A 21,884-nucleotide genomic window follows, 5' to 3' on the forward strand; every position below is an offset into this window, starting at 1 on the left:
AAACGAGATATTTATGGGGAACTGTTATTTATAGTGCCTTTCATGGGAGTGTCTCAGACTCAAAGGATATCCTTCCCTTCCCTTGAGAAGTTGGTGGTTGGGCAGAAAGCATTTTATCTGGTGTTCCCCAGCCCGACCCGCACATGCTGTATGAATGTCACCGTTGTGCAAACGGCAGTGGGACGTGCAGCTTAAGGGACTCCAGGATAAATTAGACCATCCAGCTACTTGCAAGCTCTGGTATAACACAGCTTTCCTGTGGCGAAGTGCGCATGAGCAGCTAAGGCAGATTTAAGGACTGCCTTCAGAAACAGATGTTAGACACTCGGCTGTGGCAGCAGTTGTTGTGCTGCAAAATTTGGAATAGTTTTAAGTCAACTGAAAATAAGCTCACGCTCCAGTCTGTCAGCTGCATGCTTTGAGCATAACTTGACCAGGTACCGTATTCCTCCCTTATTATGTTGGGAAATGCACAGGAAAAATTTTAATGGGCATTTGGAAAATATTTTTTGCTTCTGTAGATAAAAATATCTCGAGGAAGTTTTTTCAAAGGCATTTCCCTTTACGATAACATTATTCTCACACAAGCCTGTGTATAAACTGAGAGCTGTAGGCAACTTGTTATCATGAGTCTGGCTTTTATTTTATCTATATCAAGTCTACCGAATAGGAATGTTTAAAAGACATTTTCAAGACTGAACAGTACGAAACTGAATGGAATTACTTGTAAGACCTTTCACTGAGTGTTGCCAAACTGATGCCATAAATGGTTATTGTTCTTATGAAAAGTGTATCTGAGTGCATCTAAAAATATGAATATTTTCTCTTATGTAAACTGGCTTGAATTGGGATTTCAGTGTCTTGTAAGTATATTAGTAGAAAAGTAAAATCGGATTAAAACAGTTCAATCAGTAAAGGAAAACGGTAAAATATGCAAGATATGCACGCTGTACTCCCCTGGATTATTAAAATGGATGAAGAAAGGGATAAAATCTAAATTACTTTGGGGGGATTAAATAATGGGAGAGAGGGAGGAAAGAGTTTTGCTTTAAGCCGAATTCAATTCAGATAGCAAAGGGGACTGTTTGCTTGCAGCATGGCTCAAGTGCCACTTTGGCAAAAGTGGTCCCAAAGAGGTCCCCAGAAAGGCATCCTCCAAACTGCTTGGCTGAATCAGGCAGACGCTTGCTGCTGCCACAGCTGCCAGGGGCCAAGCAAGGAGCTGCATTGCCGTGCAGGGACCTGGGCTCCCTCCCTGACTTCTCAGAAGAGGGGCAAACAGGGCAAGCTGCTTTCACTGTCCCTCTTGTTCCCACCAGAGCTGCTAAAGTTTCTCTGACCGGACTCTCATCACCTTTCACTAAGGAAATGGCTTGACAGGGATATTTGTCAGTGCAGTAACTGTTTTCTGTAGATTACCTGCTATTTTACAGATCCCTTCTAGGGAAGCTTAGTCTTGAGCTCCAGGCTGTGCTTTGAATTGGTGTGTCTCTATTGCGAAGTACAGGCAGTTAGTGACAACCAATTACACAATTAAATTTCAATATTTTCAACTCCCTTTTGTTTCAGCTGTTTTGGAGGCACATAGAATGTATATGTAAAAGATGGCTGAAGTGTCCTCCGGTATCTTTCCTATACCTGTGTGGGATGCAGCAAAGGCACAAATCCAAATGCAGGAAACTGTGTGTCTGTAGATAGCGATGTTGCATCAGCATTGGTGCTTGTAAATAAGTGTTTAGAGCTGTTTGGATGCCAATTTTCTAAGCATAGAAATTTAAATTTTCTCATCGAGGCTTGTAGTGTTGATGAATAAAATGTAAGAACTATGGATATTACTAAGCTGCTAAATACTATCATTTCCGGAAAACAAAATGTGAAACTGACATAATTTGTAAAATTGAGATGCTTGGGATAGTTCAACCAGACATGGGATAAATTTGAAAGAAGTTTATTTTAAAGCCTTTGAACCAAGGTCATTTGGCCCTTACCTCAAAGCCTTTAAACAGTTTGTCTTGTTCTGGCAGTGAAAGAGAAAACCCCAGAGGAACCTTTGCAGAAAGCTGTGCAGAGAAGGGGGAAAAGAGCATCACACCCCAGAATCTGACACATACAAAGAAGGAAAAGGCTCAGGACAGAGTCGGACAACAAGAGGTCACAAATTCAGTGTCTTCTAAGAAAATGTCATTGTTGGAAGAGGATGAGTAGAATTCCTACAACTAAAAATATCTTACAAGCCTGAAAGGAATCTTGGCACATTACATGAAGAAGCAGCAGGCTGCCACTGTCTCTGTGATTACAGAAAATAAATTATATTGAGGACTGGATTTTAAAAAGCTCTTCTCTTCCTTTCTGAACAGTAAGTATTTTTCATACAGCTGAGGCGTGTAACAAAGGAGAATTATTTTCGTATTTTAAGATAAACTCTACACAAAAAGAAAAATCCCTCTAAGAAGTGAAGAAGCACTAGCAATAAAAATAACAATAATGCCTTTACTCTTCTTCATTTAGTGTCTGATCTGAGGTGCACTGAAGTAAGTACAACAGAGAATGTTGATAGGCTTTGATTAAGTTTTTTATCTATTTTTGATGCAGTGAGTACTAGGAAGATGCAAACATGACAAGGCGCTCTCTCCTGGTTTTGCAGGATCCGAACACTCGAAATGCAGAAATGATTTGGCAACTAACATCCTACTGGTAAGAAAAAAGTTCATGAATTATTGTTATATCATACTTAAATCTAAAGTGAGCCAAGTTGAATAATGACATATTATAAAAGAGTAGCGTTGTTCATCTATAAAGCATACTTACAATGTTATTTTGTTTGTTTGTTTGTTTGTTTTCCTTTTTCTTTACTTTTTCACAACACAAAGGTTCCAGTCTGGGTGAGAAGGATGTCAGAAGAAGTTGACCCCATTATCAGTTTCCCAGACCAACTTCTGAAAAACATCCCAAGCCGCTAAAGCAAAATCACTTAAATGTCATCTGTCACATGTAGATTCCCAAGTGAGACTGCTCACAGGAAGTTTGGAAACAATCAGAAAAGGAGATTTTTAAAGTTATGGTCCTGACATTTTCCTTTTCATGACATTGTTCGGGTCAATCATCAAAATTTAACACACCTTCTACATCTGGACAGACAGTGGTCTGGTCTGCAGCCAAGCACACATGGGAGGGAGGGTCTTCAGCCACTTGCAGTGGAAGTGATGAATGGCCAGGTCATTGGTTTCTTTCCTTCTTCCATGTTTCAGGGCTTCTCTGGTCACACCCCTGATTTTTGGTCTGCTTCTGCAGCCACCGCTGACACAGCTTGCCATCGTCACACAGCCAAACATTGTCCTGTTGATGGCCGATGACCTTGGCATAGGGGACGTAGGTTGCTACGGGAATGATACTATCAGGTAAGGAAACTAGGCACAACAGTGAACAGAGCTGGTGTGTTATTTAATGTAAGACTGCAATCCTCTGCCCATTGTCAGCTATTTGAGCTCTCTTCAAGTTCATTTCCTGGAGAAATGGGAAGATTTCCCATGCCATTAATGGTAAATGTAAAGCACTACCAGGATTATCTCACAGCCTAGAGGGCATTCCCAGGGCCAGCTCTTCTATCCTGAGCTGCTTTACTGTGGGAATATGTCAACCATTCTCGTGTATTCCTTAATTGCCTGACATTGAGAAACACTAAGCTCTTACACATACCTGAAGATAGAAATGTTGTCCCATCTTTCAGCATATCAGGCATTACCTTATCTAACTCTGTTTTGCTATTCTTTCCCAGTCTCACATCAAAATACAGTATAAATCACTGCAACAAGCTATGTTACTAGGAAATGCTTCTCTTTTCAGACCCAAGGAGATAGAATTTTTCTTCTCTTTGAAAATCATGCCATGGTATTTCCTGCTGGCCTCCAGCTTGCCACTTCTTGAACAAAAACGAATTTGGTACAATCACTGCCCTCATCCAGCAAAGTCCTCAGAATCTCACCCTGGTTGGCACTGGCCAGCAAGTTTCTGATAGGTAACAGATAGTCATAGGTAGCTGAAGGGCTCTGAATGGCTGGGCCTCCACTTCAGCGTGGCAGCATCCCCAAGGCATGAGTTTTCTTTTCAAGAGCAGTGGGGTACATTTCTGCCAGGCCCTTCATAGGTCTTGGGAAACAAGAAGTAATGATTGGCTTTAAATTTATCCAGATAGCGATTGTTAATGAAGAAAGAAAAAAAAAGGTATTTCCCCATTAATTGAAAAAAATAAAATAAAAAAATAAAGTATTTCCTGGCCATCTTGAAATAGAAGAAACTTCCCAAAATAAAGATAAGTATATTATTCCTCATCCCCCTTCTCTTGAAGACTCTCTGAATGATATCTGACAGCGTTGGTTGCATTTTTAGGACCCCAAACATTGATCGCCTAGCAAAGGAAGGAGTGAGACTGACCCAACACATCGCTGCGGCTCCACTTTGCACGCCCAGCAGAGCAGCCTTCCTCACTGGCAGATATCCCCTTCGATCAGGTTTGCCTTGCAAAACCAAGCATCCTTTAAACATTGCTTCATTGCTGAAGGGAATAACGTCATACAATGGGCACAAAAGAAATGTGGGCGGGCAAAGAGAACGGGTGCCACAGACATGTCATCCCTCACTGAGGCACACAAAGACACACTAGCTAGGTCTAGTACCTTTGAGGTGGCATCTGTATTTATGGGGTTCAATGAACCAACCTGGGGGGAAACAGAGCAGAGAAGAACAAGCTCTGCAGAGCAGCTTGATCCCTACCCAGCTCACAACCTCTGTTGCCTTTTGGTGCTCTGTTGAACAGACTGCAGGCAGAATGGAGGTAGTACAAATAGTTACATTCAAAAAAGTCATTACACAGAACATGAATAATAATAAAAACACATTTCTAAAGCACTAGTTACATTAATTTCTGTCATGGGTGACTCCTCATCAGATATCAGAAACAGCTCAGCCCTGCAGGGAGCAGAGTAAATCTATGCAGATGTGTGTCCATTCCCTCTAGTCATAGTGCAGAACAAGTCATTTATGGGAAAGCTTTGTTACCTATGTGTCGGAATTCATCCGTCCTATGAAATAACAGCTTGACAGCTGTATTATTTTCCCGGTTCTGTTTCTGAAGAAAAAATACTATCCTGTCAAACTTCATCCCTGAGATGAAGAGTATGAAAAACAAATAGCTCTACATCTTCCTAGCAGGAACTCTCTAATGCTTTTTCTATTGCAAATGATCTTCAGCGCCTTCATTCCCAAGGCATTTTGAAGCTGACATGTCATCCTACTTTTATCATGACAGCTCCCACTGAGATAGATAGCTTGAAAATGCACATGAGCTTGTACAGACTCTCTCCCACTGTAACAACAGGGCCAGAGACATTCAACGTTACCATGACAGACTGTACTTCACATAAAGTTGTGTGATGGGGTTATGCCAGTTTATAATGCTAAATAACAGGGTGTAAACCTGCAGGTAAGGAGAAGATTGTGGTGCTAGATAGTACTCTGTGGGTTTCAGAAGCTGGATACCAGCCATGCCACTGTGCAGGGAAATCTTGAGTTCCCAAGCAGCCTTATCCAAACTGGAGTTTGAGGCTGACAGAGGGCTAAAGTCTCCCTACCCTCCTCCATGCCCTCACAGTCACACTAAGTGCACTTCATACAGCCTGGATACCACTGTGACATATAAAAGCTCCTATACAATTGTGCTATTCTGAATAAAATAAAATAAAATGTTTCAGTATGAGATACAAAGAAGAAGAGTGATTATATAATGAAGAGACTTAAATCTTTTTTAATCTTGTCCAGAGTCCTAGATTCATTTCCCCAAACAAACAGCATTAGGATAAACATTTAAGACTGTAATACCAATGAAACCAGAAAACAAGAAAGTATGTCTGATAAAAGTACTTACTAAGATTGTTTACTACTGTATTTTTTAGGGATGGATGCTATAAACAATTACCGTGTTATTTTTTGGAATGGCGGCTCAGGAGGGCTTCCTCCAAATGAAACCACTTTTGCCAAAATACTGCAGCAGCAAGGCTACAGCACAGGACTGATAGGTATGGAGACACTCCTGAAGATGGCCTAGAATGTGTTTTACCTGCACGTCTCACTGAAACCATTTGTTGTAGTTAACAACTGCTCATACCTCAGTTGTAATATTTTTATTTCCTGATTTAAGAATATCTTGTAAGATGAAATTCTGACCAAAAAGAATCTCTCTTAAAAGAACAGGCATCTGATAAAGAGAACAATCTTTACTGTTGACCTGCTTTCAAGCACAGCTGTGGTTGTTAAAGTATATAATGGCAAATACGTTAATATTTCTTGAGTACTATTCTACCAGGTATATGATAATTATTCCAATGCTATTTCATAAAAAGCAAAAATATGAGTGCCATTTAAATGTGCACGAAAATGTTTTACACAGCTCAGAGCAGAGTCACAACAAAAGGGAACAGCTGCTATTTAAAACAATAGAGCCAGTTCATAATATCACAGGATTTGGCCTTTCAAAAACAGAAAAAAAGCCATTTTTTTTCTATAATTACAGCGTGCCACTATAGTTCACCAAGATTTCAGTACAGCCCACAAAACGTTGCCTCCTTCAGCATTAATACAAATTCCCTTTTACTTCATATTTTATAGGACTTTTTTTTTTTTTTAATACAATTGTAGCTTTTGGTCATGATCCAGTTTCAAATAATTATTTATCTTAGATATGTCACATAGTTCCACAGACTGATAAAACACAAATGTTCCTGAGCTGAATTTTTAGCTATTTGCCCTACCTCATCTGAGCATCTAAATGTCAATATCCAAAATCTATGTCCGACACATAAAAATACTGGCTGCACAAATAAACTGAAATATTAATAAAAGTGTCTGCCGATATGGATTTGTATTCATTCAGCAGAATAAATCTAAACCATACAGGACAATACTACATTAAGCCCTCCAAGCATTTTAAGTTCTATATTACTGAATCTTCTTCTACTGTTAGTTTTGTAGCCATATTTTAGTTGTTATAATCAGCTCATTAAAAAGCCCATGTCTATTAGCCACGTGCTTCAGCTTGGTTTCAGCATGTAATCACTAAGAAAACAATCAGATTTGTCTCCACTTTGCCAAAGGAATTGCCCTGCAGGGAGGCTGTGCTGCATACCTCCTAGAAGCTAGCTATCAAAATGAGCTGGCATTTTCCCTGTGGGTATCTCAGCTAAAATCACACTATAGACACCAAAAGCATCACTTAGTTTAACCAAATTGACAGATTCTGATTAATTGCACCATAGGAGATGATGGAAAGCACTGGTGATAAGTGACACAAAAAAACCCATAAGAGCACCTTTACATTCAAGTCGTGAAGCAAGAAAATTTACACAACATCTATCCACATCACCACAGCTGAACGAGCACTAAATAGTCTCACCTGAATGGTTTGTGATTGTTTTGCTCTGAGCACAACCAGTTTAATTGCAAAGTTAAATCCTTTTAATAACCTGCAGCTTTGATGTGATAATGAGACTTTTTGTTTAGAAACCCTTTGCAGATTCTTTGCAGTCAGAAAGCCAATGTTGTATAACATATGCCCTCAAAGATTAATTTATCTTAATTATACATTTAGTTTATCTTCTGGAGATTTTAGTCTTTTGTAGCTTGTCAGAAGCCTTTATCGACCTCAGCTGGAGATTTAGGTGTTGGAGTGCACCTGAAGTCCAAGGATACTTAAGCTGCACCTGTATTTATGACCAATATGTCTATGTATTGATTACAAACCTGTTTCGTTCTATAGCTGGCTCTAAATATGTCAAGAAGTAAACTGAGTAGAGATTTTAGCTGAAAGCAATTCATCAACCTAGAATAGAACTTTCATTCTTTCTTTATATTTATACCCAAAAAGCAGCATTTTTTTTCCTCTGAAGCAGTTTTTTCTGCTCCTATTGTAATGGACAGCAACTCTATTGAAACCTACTGAGGGTCAGCTGCTAGTATATGTGTTGGTAACATATTGAACCATTTGCTTAGGATAATATCCTTCAGTAAGTACACAGTTCCTTACTCCACAATAGAATTAGTTGCAAATTAGTTTTCAAGTAAAATTTGTAAAGTTCAGTTTTATCTATCTTTTATCCAAGGCCTGCATTGCATCAGAGATCACACAATGCAATTAAACTGCATCTCTCCTATGAGAGGTAGATTCTGGTTGCTTGGTTCAGATATTCACAAGCCTCAGTGTTTAAGCCAAATGAGCCAACTTTTTACATCTCCATGTAAGTGCCTAATCAGTCTGTTTTAATAGACTGGAGGAGAAGCAAAAGCACGGTTTTGATGTGCCATTCATCATAATAGTGAACATAAGTTCATAACAAAGAACAAAATTTATTTCAGGAGATGTTCTTTTTGATACATGAAGACTTCAGAATTTAGAAGAAGAAGGCTTTGACTTTTTAAACTTGATGAAATACAATTAAATGGCAAAAATACTTATAAAACAAGGCCTTTTATTCTCACCCAGTATACAGAGATATTATTATCAGCAAAGTTACTTACATATGTACAGCTTCATGAGAAATCCTGACCTCCTGAGCTCAAGCTCTTCTGGATCTGGTGTTTTGCCTGTCAAACCCACTGTTGAGCTGCAATCTCAGCTATGCTATCCATAGCTTCCTTTATCAGTCTGGCACCAACAAGTCCCTGAGTGTTGCCATAGTCCTGACATCAAGCCATACAAAATTTTCCAGAAACAACTCTGCATAGCACCTTGAAGGTAAAGAGACAACAGGACAACAGAACAATATTATTTTGCCTTGTGCTTACAAAAGGACTTCTTTCTCCTATTTCATACTTGACAGGTCTGCAGAAAGGCCATGCATTTTTGCTCGTTTCTGAAAAATTGAATTTTTCTCAATTTCTAGTTCCCTTTATAGTCCAGTTTTTTACATTTGATCAAAGCTACAGGGCTTGAATATGTATACAGAGCACCAATAACTGTTGCAAATTTATAATCTGTAAAGGTTTACTTTCATCAATTGTAAGATATATCCCATTATATCAGTACATACTTGGTATATATGTGTAGGATGAAGAAGTTATTACAAGTAGGAAAAAACCAACTGTTTTTTGAGAAATATTTTGTATGAGAAAAAGCACATTTTGAATTATTATCTCTTTACATTTTAATAACCTGTATTTTCAGGAAAGTGGCATCTAGGTGTTAACTGTGAATCCCGCAATGACCATTGTCATCACCCTTTAAACCATGGGTTTGACTATTTTTATGGGATGCCTTTTACGCTAATAAGTGACTGCCAACCAACAGAAACACCAGAGATGGACAGAGCCTTTAGAAGGAAACTCTGGCTTTCCACTCAGATGATTGGCCTCGTTACCCTCACTGCAGCCCTGGGAAGACTGACTGGCTTGATTTCAGTAGGATGGAAAACACTGGCCTGCCTTGCTGGGTTTAGTTTCCTGTTCTTTGTATCCTGGTACTCAAGTTACGGGTTTGTACGATACTGGAACTGCATTATGATGAGAAACCATGAAGTTACCGAGCAGCCGATGGTGACAGACAGGACCATGTCCTTTATCTTGAGAGAGTCCATTTCCTTTATTGAAAGGTAAAGTGTGTTTCCTTTGATCACGATTTTTCTGTTTCTTGCATGTCTTGCAACTTTTAAATAGCACTTTTCCACATGAATTTTTTATAATTTTTACAATATTATATAGGATTATAAGTACTATTATGTCTATTAATTATTAATAATATTAATAACATTATCATATTAGCTGCGGCTTAAGAATATACCTAGCTTCACTAAAGCTCATATTGTTTCCACATTTCCATGGGTTGGATTGAATATTTCTAGGCTATTTTGAGGAAATACATATTTCTATCAATGAGATCAACATTGCAGCTTTAAGGGATAGCAGCTGATGGCAGAAATGTGTGTGTGGGCTGGGGAAGGAGAAGTAGAGCTGTGAGGAGAGCCTTACCTATGGACTGACACATGGGCAGCAGCTGGCAGATGAGCCTGCTGCCTTTGTTTCGGTAGCACAGTGGTGGTTAGCAATAGCAGAAATTACAGCTTCAGTCTGGAATTTTTCTATGTATGTTTCAGGAAATAAAAAGGGTCATTTTATATAAACCAAAGATTATATCATCAAACAGATCCTAGTCACTGGGTTTTAATACCTTACAATGTAAGATGTTTCTGAAGTGATTGTTGAAATAGGTATATATGCAAACTATACCATTTTCCATTATGACTGACCTCTGTATGTATTGAGAACCTTCCTCCCTGATAACAAAGTGTTGATTTCTGTTTTTTAGAAATAAGCAAAAACCATTCCTCCTCTTTCTTTCCTTTTTACACTCCCACACTCCTCTCATCACCACAGAGAAGTTTGTTGGGAGGAGCCGTCATGGTTTATATGGAGACAATGTGGAAGAGATGGACTGGATGGTGGGTAAGTCACCATAGCAAATAACAATGTCTCCTAGCTAATACCTAGGTCTAAATAAAAGAACAAGGAAGAGTTTTAAAAACAAGAAGGAAAAAAGTCCTAAGCTTTTCATGAAGATCTGTCAATCTTGTATGAGGACTGTTGGCTTATAGTGTTGCCTTTTTATTTTCTCCAGTCTTGGACTCAGGTTTTTTGGCCTAGTGTTTACAAGTTTTAACCATGTCCCCTTGGCTCCTGACAAGGAGCTCTCCTACTCTTCTTACTAAATAAGTGAGAATTATTTAGTTTTCTGAGGTTATTAAAGATCAGGTAATTTCAGCCTCTTATGGTCATGTTTTATCTATTTCTAAGTAGGACACATCAGAAGGTGATAAAACTGATAAGCAAATTAATTCCAGGTGTAAATCAGCAGGATATTTCTCTATGACTACTGCATTCAGCAGAGTACTGAATATTTTTCAGCCCCATTCATAAATCCAGAAATGTTCATAAATGTTAATTGGTATGCCCCCAGAAATTAGATTCATGTTATTTTTCAGCCTTGTTTTTGAAGGGGAGGGAGAATTATTTATCACCCAGTCATAGCAAAGGAAAAGTAGCCACATTTGCAAAAGGCATAAGAATCAGGTACATGTACAGAAAGAGTTGGTTTTCAAACCTACCTGTCAAACACTTACACAAACAACTAATAAATAAAAAATAACTACAATATTAATGCATATTATATTCAGCCAGTAATTTAATGCAAGTATTACGTGTGGTCTAGACAATGTAAGTTAGTGTGGTCTAGACAATGTAAGATGACATTTTTTCCTCATTTCTCATGATGGCCACCACTGATGCAGAATCTAACTTTTTGGGGCCTTAGATCATGCTTTCTTTCCATATTTTTACAGCACACAGTACTGCCCTTTACAATACGGGCTTCTGGTCTGTGACTGTGGTTCTTGCACTCCTTTGTTATAATACCAATAATAAAGAGGTTATAGTACATCACAAATTTTCTGTGCTTTTACAGACAGTACAATCACAACTACAAATCTCAAACCTAAAAAACTTTTTTTAAACAATGAGCAGCCCTACATAGATGAGAAATTACATGATGAATGTTTACAAGTCAGAGGCTAAAATTTATGTAGTGTAAGAAACATTTGGCTTTTTAATACACATATATTCCCGTGTTTACAGGCCAGGTTCTAGATGCTATTGACAAGGAAGGCTTGAAAAATACTACACTAATTTACTTTGCCTCTGATCATGGTGGATGGCTGGAAAGACAAGAAGGCAAAAGGCAGCTGGGTGGCTGGAATGGAATATACAGAGGTAAGAATTGTCAGGGACAGAGACAACCCAGCAACAACTAGTAATGTAGTCAGGACACCCTGGAAGCTTAGATAAGGAGTTCAAGGAGTAAAAGTGTTTTGTTATTGAGAAGCAACTTCATCTCATTCTAATTAAGCATTTAAAAATGTAGACAATTCTAGCCTGTGCAGGTGTTCTTTATAAACATAAATTCTCGAACTGGCATTTCCTCATGAGGAAAATGATCACAAGTTAATTTTTATTAAGAATGTGTAACTTCTCACTAAATATTAGTTGCATCTTACATCAGAACACTTGCTTTAACTACAACAGGTATGCTATAGGATTGTAAAAAAAGAGGAGAACTAGGCTGGAAAATCACTTTATTCCTGAAAATTTTACCCACACTGAGTTCTGATGGGGCAATGTGTTTGTAAAACAACAGAAGGGAGTAAGTGTGTAAGGTCACTTAAAGGGTCTGATATAGTGAACACACTTTCACTGATGCTGAGGAGAAGGAGCTTAGTGATAAAAACAAAAGGGTAAGGAAGGCTCATAAAAGTAACATTAGCTTATGATAATACAATAACATTTATCTAAAATTTCTCTTTATTTTACTTTTTTTTTTTTAATGAAAGGTGGAAAAGCTATGGGAGGCTGGGAAGGAGGAATCCGTGTCCCAGGGATATTTAGATGGCCAGGAGTGTTACCTGCAGGCACAGTTATCGATGAACCTACAAGCCTTATGGACATTTATCCTACAGTAGTTCATCTGGCTGGAGGGGCACTACCCCAGGACAGGTACAAACACAAGTGTCTTTATTCTTCCTTCTCTCCCAAAACAATGAAAAATCTAGTTTAGAAACACATTCTAAGAGTGTGGCGTTTTCTTTTTCACTCCTGCTCCTTTTCTAGACACATAAATGTTACCACAGCTCAGTCACCTTTTCTCTACATTTGAGATTCACCATCTACCTGCAATCTTCTACAAGCATCTTCCTTGTTCAGAGTTGACAGTTCCAGAAAGAGATGTGCAGAAGGAATGCAGGCCTGTACAGCTTACCCCAGTCTGATGGTCTCCATTTTTTCTGCTAGGGTAATTGATGGCCGGGATCTGATGCCTTTACTGCAAGGAACAGTTGATCACTCAGAGCACAAGTTCCTGTTCCATTACTGTGGCATTCACTTACATGCTGTGCGGTGGCACCAGAAGGACAGTGAGTACAGAACTTCTTTCCCAAGAATAAGCTTCAGTCTATGGGAGGGCACATTTGTCTAACACCTGTCTTCTGGGACTGCAGCTTTCCAAGTAGTTCCAGGGGTAAGACGGTAAAGAACTTACTAGCATTGCCTGTATTACATAGCACAAAGAATTTGTTCGTGGCTTCTAGGCACGTGGCATACCAAGCAGGCTATTGAAGTTTAGGATGGGTCTCACCCACCTCTCCATCTGAATGTGAGGCCTGGGGAGTCCATGCCCTCCTTGTCTGCTGAAGCCCTTGCCTCAGCCTTTTGTCTGTCCTTCTGCTACCCTAAAAAGGAAGCAAGCCATGGAAACCCCAAATCTTTGTTTCATGTCTTCATAAAAACCAAAGTGAGAGATAGCTGACACTTGCTGAAAATTTTGGAAAAATTTCAAAACATCAGAAATCATTTTACATTATTGGTTTAATTCTGTGGCACTTAATTTTAAAAGAAATTACAATACTATCTCAACTAATAAGAGTAGAGCTGAAGTGCAATCAGAAATGAACTTGAGAAAAACATTCACTCTTCTAATGCCTTCTGATAACCACCAGTATCACTGCAAGTCTTTTTTCTTTCCTGCCAGGTGGAGCCATCTGGAAGGCTCATTATGTGACCCCGGTCTTCCATCCACCTGGGGCTGGGGCTTGTTATGATAGAGGATTTTGCCCATGTTTTGGGGAAGGCGTGACCCATCATGACCCTCCGTTGTTGTTTGATCTCTCGCGAGACCCTTCTGAAGCCAAACCTCTGTCGGCTGACACCGAGCCCCTCTTTGACATTGTAATAAGGAAGATTGGAAGAGCCGTAGAAGAGCATCACAGGACACTGACTCCTGTCCCAGAGCAGCTCTCCGTGTACAACATCATGTGGAAGCCATGGCTGCAGCCGTGCTGTGGGACATTCCCACTCTGCTGGTGTGATAAGGAAGGTGAAAATAAACTTGCCAACCTATAAAGGAAAGAACCAGTTATTTCCCCAAAAGTGTTTTTAGATCAAGAGTGTTTTCTTTGGGGGTGCTGACTGGTGGGTTGGTTGGTTGTTCTAATGGAGCCTTTATATGAGAGTTGTTCCAGTGAACAGCACAGTATTTGGTAAAGGTGGCTTTAGGCTGGACACTCTCAGGAGGGATCAAGACAGAATGATCCGAAGAGCATGTTTTAACTTGCATGTGCTGACAACTGAATGGATAGTTCAAATGCACTGAAGCAGGCCAAGATTAGAGCTGTACAAGTGATCATATAACTTATGTTTTGTTGTTTATGAATGTATATTTAGAAGCTTTGCTTTGTTTTTTTGTTCTGAATTTCTCAGTGATTCCTGGACTGAAGTGTCCCTTAATTTTGTTACCCTTACAGGTGATGCATGAGATGCCCCTATAATAAATTCTTGCAGACTACTGCTTCCAAAATAATTCAAAAATCATTTTGCCCACAGATTCACACAGAACCTCCTTTAAAAGTAGCTTCCTTCTTTCCTTGTATCTAGCCCCTCCAGCAGCAGTGGTGATGGCAGCTTATTAGCCCAGGGCTTCTGGATCGGGAGAAATTGCCGGGGTGAGGCATAAAGCTTGGAAATATGACAAGCTCGGTAACAGCTGTCTCTGCTTTCTGAGGAGGATGGGACTCCTCTGATTGGAGCCAGCCTTTTTTGATGGAGAACATAAAAGAGAAAGGATTTTCCCTTTCTAAAGCTCACACTGCATCCAGCTCCCTAAGCAGCACTGGCAAGGGCAGAGTGACATTGATGGCCACAGAAGCGCCACACTGATAACCAGTTCAGTCATTTGGGCACAGGAAGGCACAAGTCATCCTGCTGCCTGTGTCTCAGTCATAACTGGTTCCTGCTAACAAGTAGTAGGTTCAGAAGAGACTCTTTGAAAGATGCTCAATAGTAATTATGAAAACAAACTCTAATTTACTATGAAAAAAAGAAATGCAGGATTGAGGTATTTCTTGCTTCACATTTTCATCCCACCAAACAGCTAGAGTTACTTAGATCTATCTCTTTGCTGGTGTTCTTTCCTTTGCTTCAGTTCTTTCCTTCTTTGTGTTAAAATAGTTTTTCCTGTTAAAGTGGCCTTGCAGATAATGCTTTTCATTGTAGGGTACAAGATCTATCTGTTCACATAGACAAGTTTACACTGGTATATCTGAATATGTAGGCATCTGAGAGCATAATTTGCCCATTTCATTTATTTCACCTTTTTTACTATTTCTCTAACTATTGTGCTAGGACCCATTTCTCTTGTTCATCTCCTCTGATAGATGTTTTGCTTATTTGGGTTTTATTTCCTCCCTTGTTTCCCACAATTCAGCCACCAGGAAATCTCCAGGTCAACAAAGCCCTACAGCTTAAAAGCAAAGTTTTATTTTATGTTGTGACTTCATGTATTTCACAGACTGTTATAATTCACCCAGATGCTCCATCAGTGCTATTGATGAGAAAGGCACTCAGTCTTACTGTGAAAACTTCAAGAGATTAAGTGAATCCATCACTTCACGTGTACTGGATTGTTGCTCAGTTTCCTCCGTTGTTAGGAGTGTGTGCTTTATTTCTCATTTGAAAGTATTCTATTTCACTGGTTCTTTCCCAGCTAGATTTAAAGGCCTTTTCATATTCAGTATGCAGTGTTTTCTTTACCTGAAATTACTGTAATCAGACTGGCATTTTTCAATTTTCTCAGTCATTTTCCAAGATCTCACTTCCATTCTCAAGTCAGTTTAGTATTCCTGGGATTTTACATTCTCTCAATTTTTCAACACCTTTAAAAATATGTGGGTATAATACCTGCTCATATGATTGAACCATTTTTCTTCAACAGAAATACTTCATAGCACTGTAGGATATATCCATTTGGAGAGAGAGGGTGCAGGAAGACACCTGAGCTAGAATTTGTCCCAGGCACTGGTGTTTGCCCATGAAAGCACAGTCATCAGGCCCTGATGATATACGAAGTGCCACAGGACCAGCAAATGTTCAGGGCTTGGTAACACAGATGTTACATGTGGAACAATCATGGGCAATAATAAAGGCTGTCTTGACAAAACCATACTGTCGTTCTTTTTCTTTTGGGTGATGATAGTATCCTGATTTCTTGCACAGCTGCAGCAGAAAAACAACATTTTAAATTCATTTAATTCCCTTTTTCTTTGGGAATTCTAACCTTACATTCATCTATGTTAATTGACGTTAGGAGCATGGCCACCTCCTCCAGCCACCCTGGCTCAGGACCCTCCTGCCTGGCTGCTGGAACCCTGCCTGGTGCCTAGGGGCCCAGGGTCTCTGTCCAGGCTGGGAGACACAGCTGCTGCTTCTTCCTTGGCAGGTTCAACCAGTGATGAAGCTGAGTGCGTATCCCAGAGACACACTCACGGACACACAGACACACACAGGACATTGGCTCGGCCAGTCACTGTCTCCATGTGTTGTGTTGACATGTGTAGTCTGAGGAACACGGCATAGGCTTACAAGCAGTTTTGATAGACTTAAAATGGTATTTTTTAGATAAAAACAAAGTAGTGTATCAAAATAGTCTCCTTGACAATAAGTATAATGAACACCTATAAATATTTGTCACTGTTAGGAGTCCTTCAGGCTGTTTTCCAGTTGAACAAGAAGTGTATGATTAAGGCAGATATTTCTTTATAGTCTTATTCACTTACAAAGAATGTACTATCTCCTGTACATTCTTTTTTGCTGTTCTTAACCTCTTCTCACCAGAATTTGTTGAAAGTCTTTTTTTTCAGAGCAATTTTTCACCTTCAGGCTATTCCCCCTGTTCCATTTATCATATTGCCATTGTGGCAGTGAGAGTTGCAGTTTCTTACAGCTGGGCTACCAGCTTTTCCCCACGTCAAGAGAACATCTAGATTATTTTTGCAAACTGAAAGATCTAACAGTTAACATTTGCTAACATATCGCAACCAGTGCTTTGAGCTTTTTTTTTTTTTTTTTGCCATTGTTTATCATTTTCAGCTTTTTGGAAGCTCATTTAAATTAGTAAAAACTGCCGATTTCAGAAGATTTTAGACTAGGATTTTTACACATTGTTAATTTATTTATTGTTGCCACACCTGACAGTAAGTTGCAAAAATGAACAAGGCTATTCCTCATTGCTTTACAGGATCCTGAGATATGAAACTCAGAAAGTACATAGCAAATAAAATGTTGTGGATAAGAAAAAAGTCTCCTAGAAAAAAATAATATTCAATCATATTTGGAAGTAGACTGCTATTAGTCATATTAACATACTGATATGATAAAAGTAGTCATTTTATGTATCTCATAAATTGTTACATTAGGTTACTAATACAAATACATCACATATTTTGTAAATACTTCAAAACATTGGGTGAATATAAGATCTATAAAACATGAAAGCCATGTGGCTTAGAAGGTGGTTTTTTGCTTCCCTTTCTTAGTCTTTTTGTATCACCAGCCACATAAACTGATGTGAGGAGAACTGAAAGAGGACTTTCTAAGCATCAGTTATAATTCTTCAGCCTAATTATTAAAAAAAGTCAAAGCCAAAGCATAAAAATAAAGTACTTTCACATTGTTACATGTCAAGTGTCAAGCTTGAGTAAAAGTAGTTCTGAGAAGCTTGAAGGGAGTTAGAAAAGGGCTGAAAGAGGGAGGGTTGGAGTTTTCTCTTGGTGACAGCAGTTTGGAGTTAATAATCTAAGTTTTGTGCACTCTCTCTATTAAATGGAGAACATCAGGGGAACAGTTGGGTTGTAAGAGTGTCACGTCAGGTTCTCAACTCACCCCCCAGGTAAAATTTAGTGCAGAGGAACACTGAGTTTTCTCTTCTCCATGCAGACAGATCTCTTGCCTTCAGCAGAGAAGCCAGGAAGGACAAACTAAAGGCCTCCCCCAAGTTTCCCTTCCTCGGTGGCATTTCAGGAAGGGAACTTTAAGATGATCTAGTTCCAACCTGCCTGCCATGGGCAGGGACACCTTCCACTAGACCAGGTTGCTGAAAGCCCTGTTCAACCTGGCCTGGAACACTTCCAGGAAGGGGGCAGTCACAGCTTCCCTGGGCAACCTGTTCCAGTCTCTTATCAGTTACCAACTAATTTTCTTGGCCAAGTAGTATGAACTCCTTTATTGCTATCTTATTAGAAATAAAATAAGAATTTCTTGTTGCCTTAGAAAGACCAACAATGCTTAACCTCAGGTGGGTCATTTGAGCTCTTGTCTGTGAGCCAACCAAGTAGTAGAAAGTAATCCAAGTAAAAAATAAATAAATAATCCATGTAGTAAAAAAAGAAAAAAAAAAAAAAAAGAGACAGATTAAAAGCATAAATGCTCTGTTCACTCCTCTGTAAAGCAAGCTTAACAGACTTTTCATATATGTAACATCAATCATATGATTTCTGCTAGCCTCAGGAGTTTATAGGTTGGGTCCTCACATACACAACACTTTGCTTCCTTGACTCAAACCATCCATCATGACATAACAGGGGAAGACAGGGCATCATATGTCTTGTATAAACTAGCAGATTTTCATTAGGTAGAAACACTACCAGTGATACTACTGCTCCCAAGCTCTACACTGCTCAAGATTACATTCATTTTTAGTAACACTAGATTTGCTGTTAACAACCCTGGATTACAGGTCCTCAGAGCAAAGACCCTTTGAAGCTTTGCAAAGTATATCAACAAAATTGGTGGCAGAATGAAACAGTCACACGAAAAGAAGGAGGAAAAAAAAACATTTATTGTACTCTAGGTGAAACACATTGGGACTGGTAAAAGGTTAACTAAGCAGCCTTCAAGGACAGAGAATGCCTGTAAGTGAGATTTTTGCCCCATGTTATGAGTGTTGCTCTAGCCTCTAGACTGCGTAACTCCCAGCATTAGTCTATTTATGATAGTTTGGATAAACAGCTTGTGAGAAGCTTTCTTCAGCCAAATAAAAACAGTTCATCAAAAGCTCTGCAGAGTGCTGCACATTCCTGCACTGACAGGCACACTACTCTGAGAGACTAGCACCTATCAAGATGGCAATTTTTCCCCATTGCAACAAATGTGCATTCCACTTCCACATGGGCAAACCAGCAGAGAGGCCACGTGTCTTCAGTCTGGTCTGTGTTGCCTCTCCTTTCCTCATTTATTTTGCTTTGAAACTTCATGAAACAGGCCAGGCCCTGCATCTGACTAGTTTTCAAGGAGTCACCAGTAAGTCACTGAAGCTCTTGTTCTAGCTCTAGGAAGCTTCCCATGTCCCTTGTGATGGGCTTCTGCTCTCTCTGCAGGAGACCCAGTGGTGAATCACGAAGGAAGAGAGGATTAATTGTTGTCTTGCTGGCACACTCAGTCACAGCAAGTGAGGGCCAAATAGCCTAAATGTTGAAAACAGTGGTAGTCTCTGTTGATGTGCAGCCTTCAAAAATGCAAACAAATGAAAAGACTGAAGTGTGAATAAACAGGGATATTATTTCCTGCAACAGATTTCTCCCATTCAGAAACATGAAATCACCTAGCCCTACACGTAACCAAATACATGAAGACTCGCAATCATTCCCTTCAGGCAGAATAACTGTCTTACAGGACCATTTTTATTAGCTGTGTATCAAATTTTGTTCATCCCATAAAAGAGCTATCAGTTTGAAAACTATATTACTTTCTGCAGTTTCTTCTTTCAAGAAAAGCTATCCTGTCAAACTGAAATCCTCAGAAAGCTCAGAAAAACAGATAACTATATATGCCACTGTCAGAAGCTCTCCAGTGCCTGGTACTGCAATGGTTTCAGCATGTACCTTCTTGAAGAAGGGAAGCAGATACTTTCCTCCACTTCCATGCTGAGAGTCCCCACTGACATCCCCTGAAGATGACAGTGAGAGCCAGGCAGCCAGCCAGTGTTTTCTGTAACCAGACCTTTTGCATGCTCTTTAAAATACCTGACTTAATAATATCTCACTGCTGTTGAAAGACTAATCTCATCTAGTATTCTTGTGTAAACACACATGCATAGATTCTTTTGAAAATATACCTTGAGGTTAGATACACAGAATAAAATCTATGTAACTGCTTCAAATTACACCGATTGTAGATTTAGCCCTTCAGGAAGAGAAATACCACTAGAAGGGTCTTCAGAAGTTATAGGACTTTAGATCATACAAAAGCAGGATCTGAAAACATCCTAACTGTCAAATACTAATCAGTTTGCTCACATTTCTTTTTTTCCATCTGACTGATGCCCTACTATTGCAGTGCAAACCATTGCGGGATTTCAAGATCATCTTACAAATCCCCTAAAATCTAAATTTGGATACTGAAACTGTTTTCAAACACAGTAGCAAGCAATATTTGAGCATGCAAATTAAGCTGTTGAAAACCTAATGATCTCTTTTCATTTAAAAATTAGTCATATTTGTCTGTTTTACTGAAAAGGAGATCTTTGAAGATTAAAGAAGAGGAAAAGAATTATTACCTTTTTTCAAAAGTTGTATTTAATTTTTTTTTTTACTTTAGAAAAATAGGACTATTTTTAAGTTGGTTTTGAACTCTTCTGAACACACAATGCTTAAGTGATTCAGCTTGACTTCAGCATGTCATCACCAACAAGATCACAGAGCTTTCAGCATTTCAAACTAAGCGTTCCTCTGTGGAGACCACGATGCAGCATTTTGAAAATCTGGCTGGCCCCATAGATTAACAGTTTTGTCCCTGAATATACAAGTTGGCATCTGTGATGTCTACACTTGAGCACTATCTCAAGCAAGACTGACGGTTTCTGTCAAATATCATCTCAGGGGCAAAGCAAAATATCAGCAATCAATGGCAGTACCTGGAAACACCAAAATCAGGATTATAAGTAAAAAAACCCACACAGCATCTGTCATGAAACTGGAATGGACACAATGTTGCCTCATAATTTCCATTAAGTGTCACATCATAACATAGTACTTTATAACTAAGCATTTTTATCTTCTCTAAAAATAGTAATTTAAAAAATTATTATTATACATTACCACTAATATGATATAAAGAGCAAATACTTATTGTCTTGCTTTTCAGGATAGGACTTCAGTTAGAATTGTTTTCTCATTGCTGCTTCAGTCTCTTTCTCTTGTACACTGCAGTATCATTCATAAGAATGTTTTGGGTTTGTTTTTTTAATTCTTATAAAAGATTTTACTAGCCTCAGCAGAAGACTGGGATTCTTCCAAAACTCAAACACATGAGCTAGTTACAGAGTTGACTTTCTGCCATTAGGCAGTTCCTTTATTTCTTATTAATCATTGCTACAATTAAAAAACTATTTATAAACCAGTTACTTATGTTCATTCACTCCATGAAATCTCATAATCTCTTTCTAACCAATAGGGGCAAGATGAGAATGGTATTTTATCCTTTGCTTACTACGTATTTTCTTTTCTACTTCTTAAAGCTGGCAGTATTTTAAAAAGGCCAGAAATATTCTGTTTTGTCTTGGAAACAAGGGCTTTTCAAGTTCGAGATTCTGGTTTATACCTCATTCTGTGTGTGATCTATGTTGCAGGGCAATGCAGAGGTCCCCCAACTTCTGTAGAACCTTACCAAAGAAAGGAACAGCAATGTTAAGGGCTAGCAGTTTCTAAGCAAGGAAACTTGATTTTAAATATTGTTTCTTAATAATTAAAACATTCATATTTTCAAGAAGCCACCATCAAGGTGCTTACTGTGAATTCATAGTGACCAGTGTCATCACCCTTTAAAGGATGGGTTTGGTTATTTTCATAGACTGCCTTTTAACTTAGTAAATAGCTGTCAGGTAACTTAGTCTCCAGGACTGATGACAGCCTTCAGTGTGAAGCTCTGGCTTTATAATCAGATGATTGGCCTCATTACACTCACTTTTGCCT

At 38.9% G+C, this 21,884-nt stretch overlaps 1 protein-coding gene across 1 annotated transcript; it reads left to right on the plus strand.

Annotated features, from left to right (window-relative positions):
- Positions 1 to 223: 223 nt before the first annotated feature.
- LOC141939339 (arylsulfatase H-like) lies at positions 224 to 16,078 on the plus strand. Its single transcript, XM_074858884.1, has 12 exons — positions 224 to 437; positions 2,025 to 2,356; positions 2,593 to 2,694; positions 3,249 to 3,398; positions 4,387 to 4,508; positions 5,949 to 6,071; positions 9,212 to 9,635; positions 10,349 to 10,485; positions 11,671 to 11,805; positions 12,423 to 12,585; positions 12,880 to 13,001; positions 13,616 to 16,078. The coding sequence occupies exons 3-12, from the start codon at positions 2,615 to 2,617 to the stop codon at positions 13,984 to 13,986; spliced, it is 1,827 nt and encodes a 608-aa protein (XP_074714985.1). The 5' UTR covers positions 224 to 437; positions 2,025 to 2,356; positions 2,593 to 2,614; the 3' UTR covers positions 13,987 to 16,078.
- Positions 16,079 to 21,884: the final 5,806 nt, after the last annotated feature.

Source organism: Strix uralensis, chromosome 2 (assembly GCF_047716275.1).
Source record: "Strix uralensis isolate ZFMK-TIS-50842 chromosome 2, bStrUra1, whole genome shotgun sequence".
Taxonomy (NCBI): Eukaryota; Metazoa; Chordata; class Aves; order Strigiformes; family Strigidae; genus Strix; species Strix uralensis.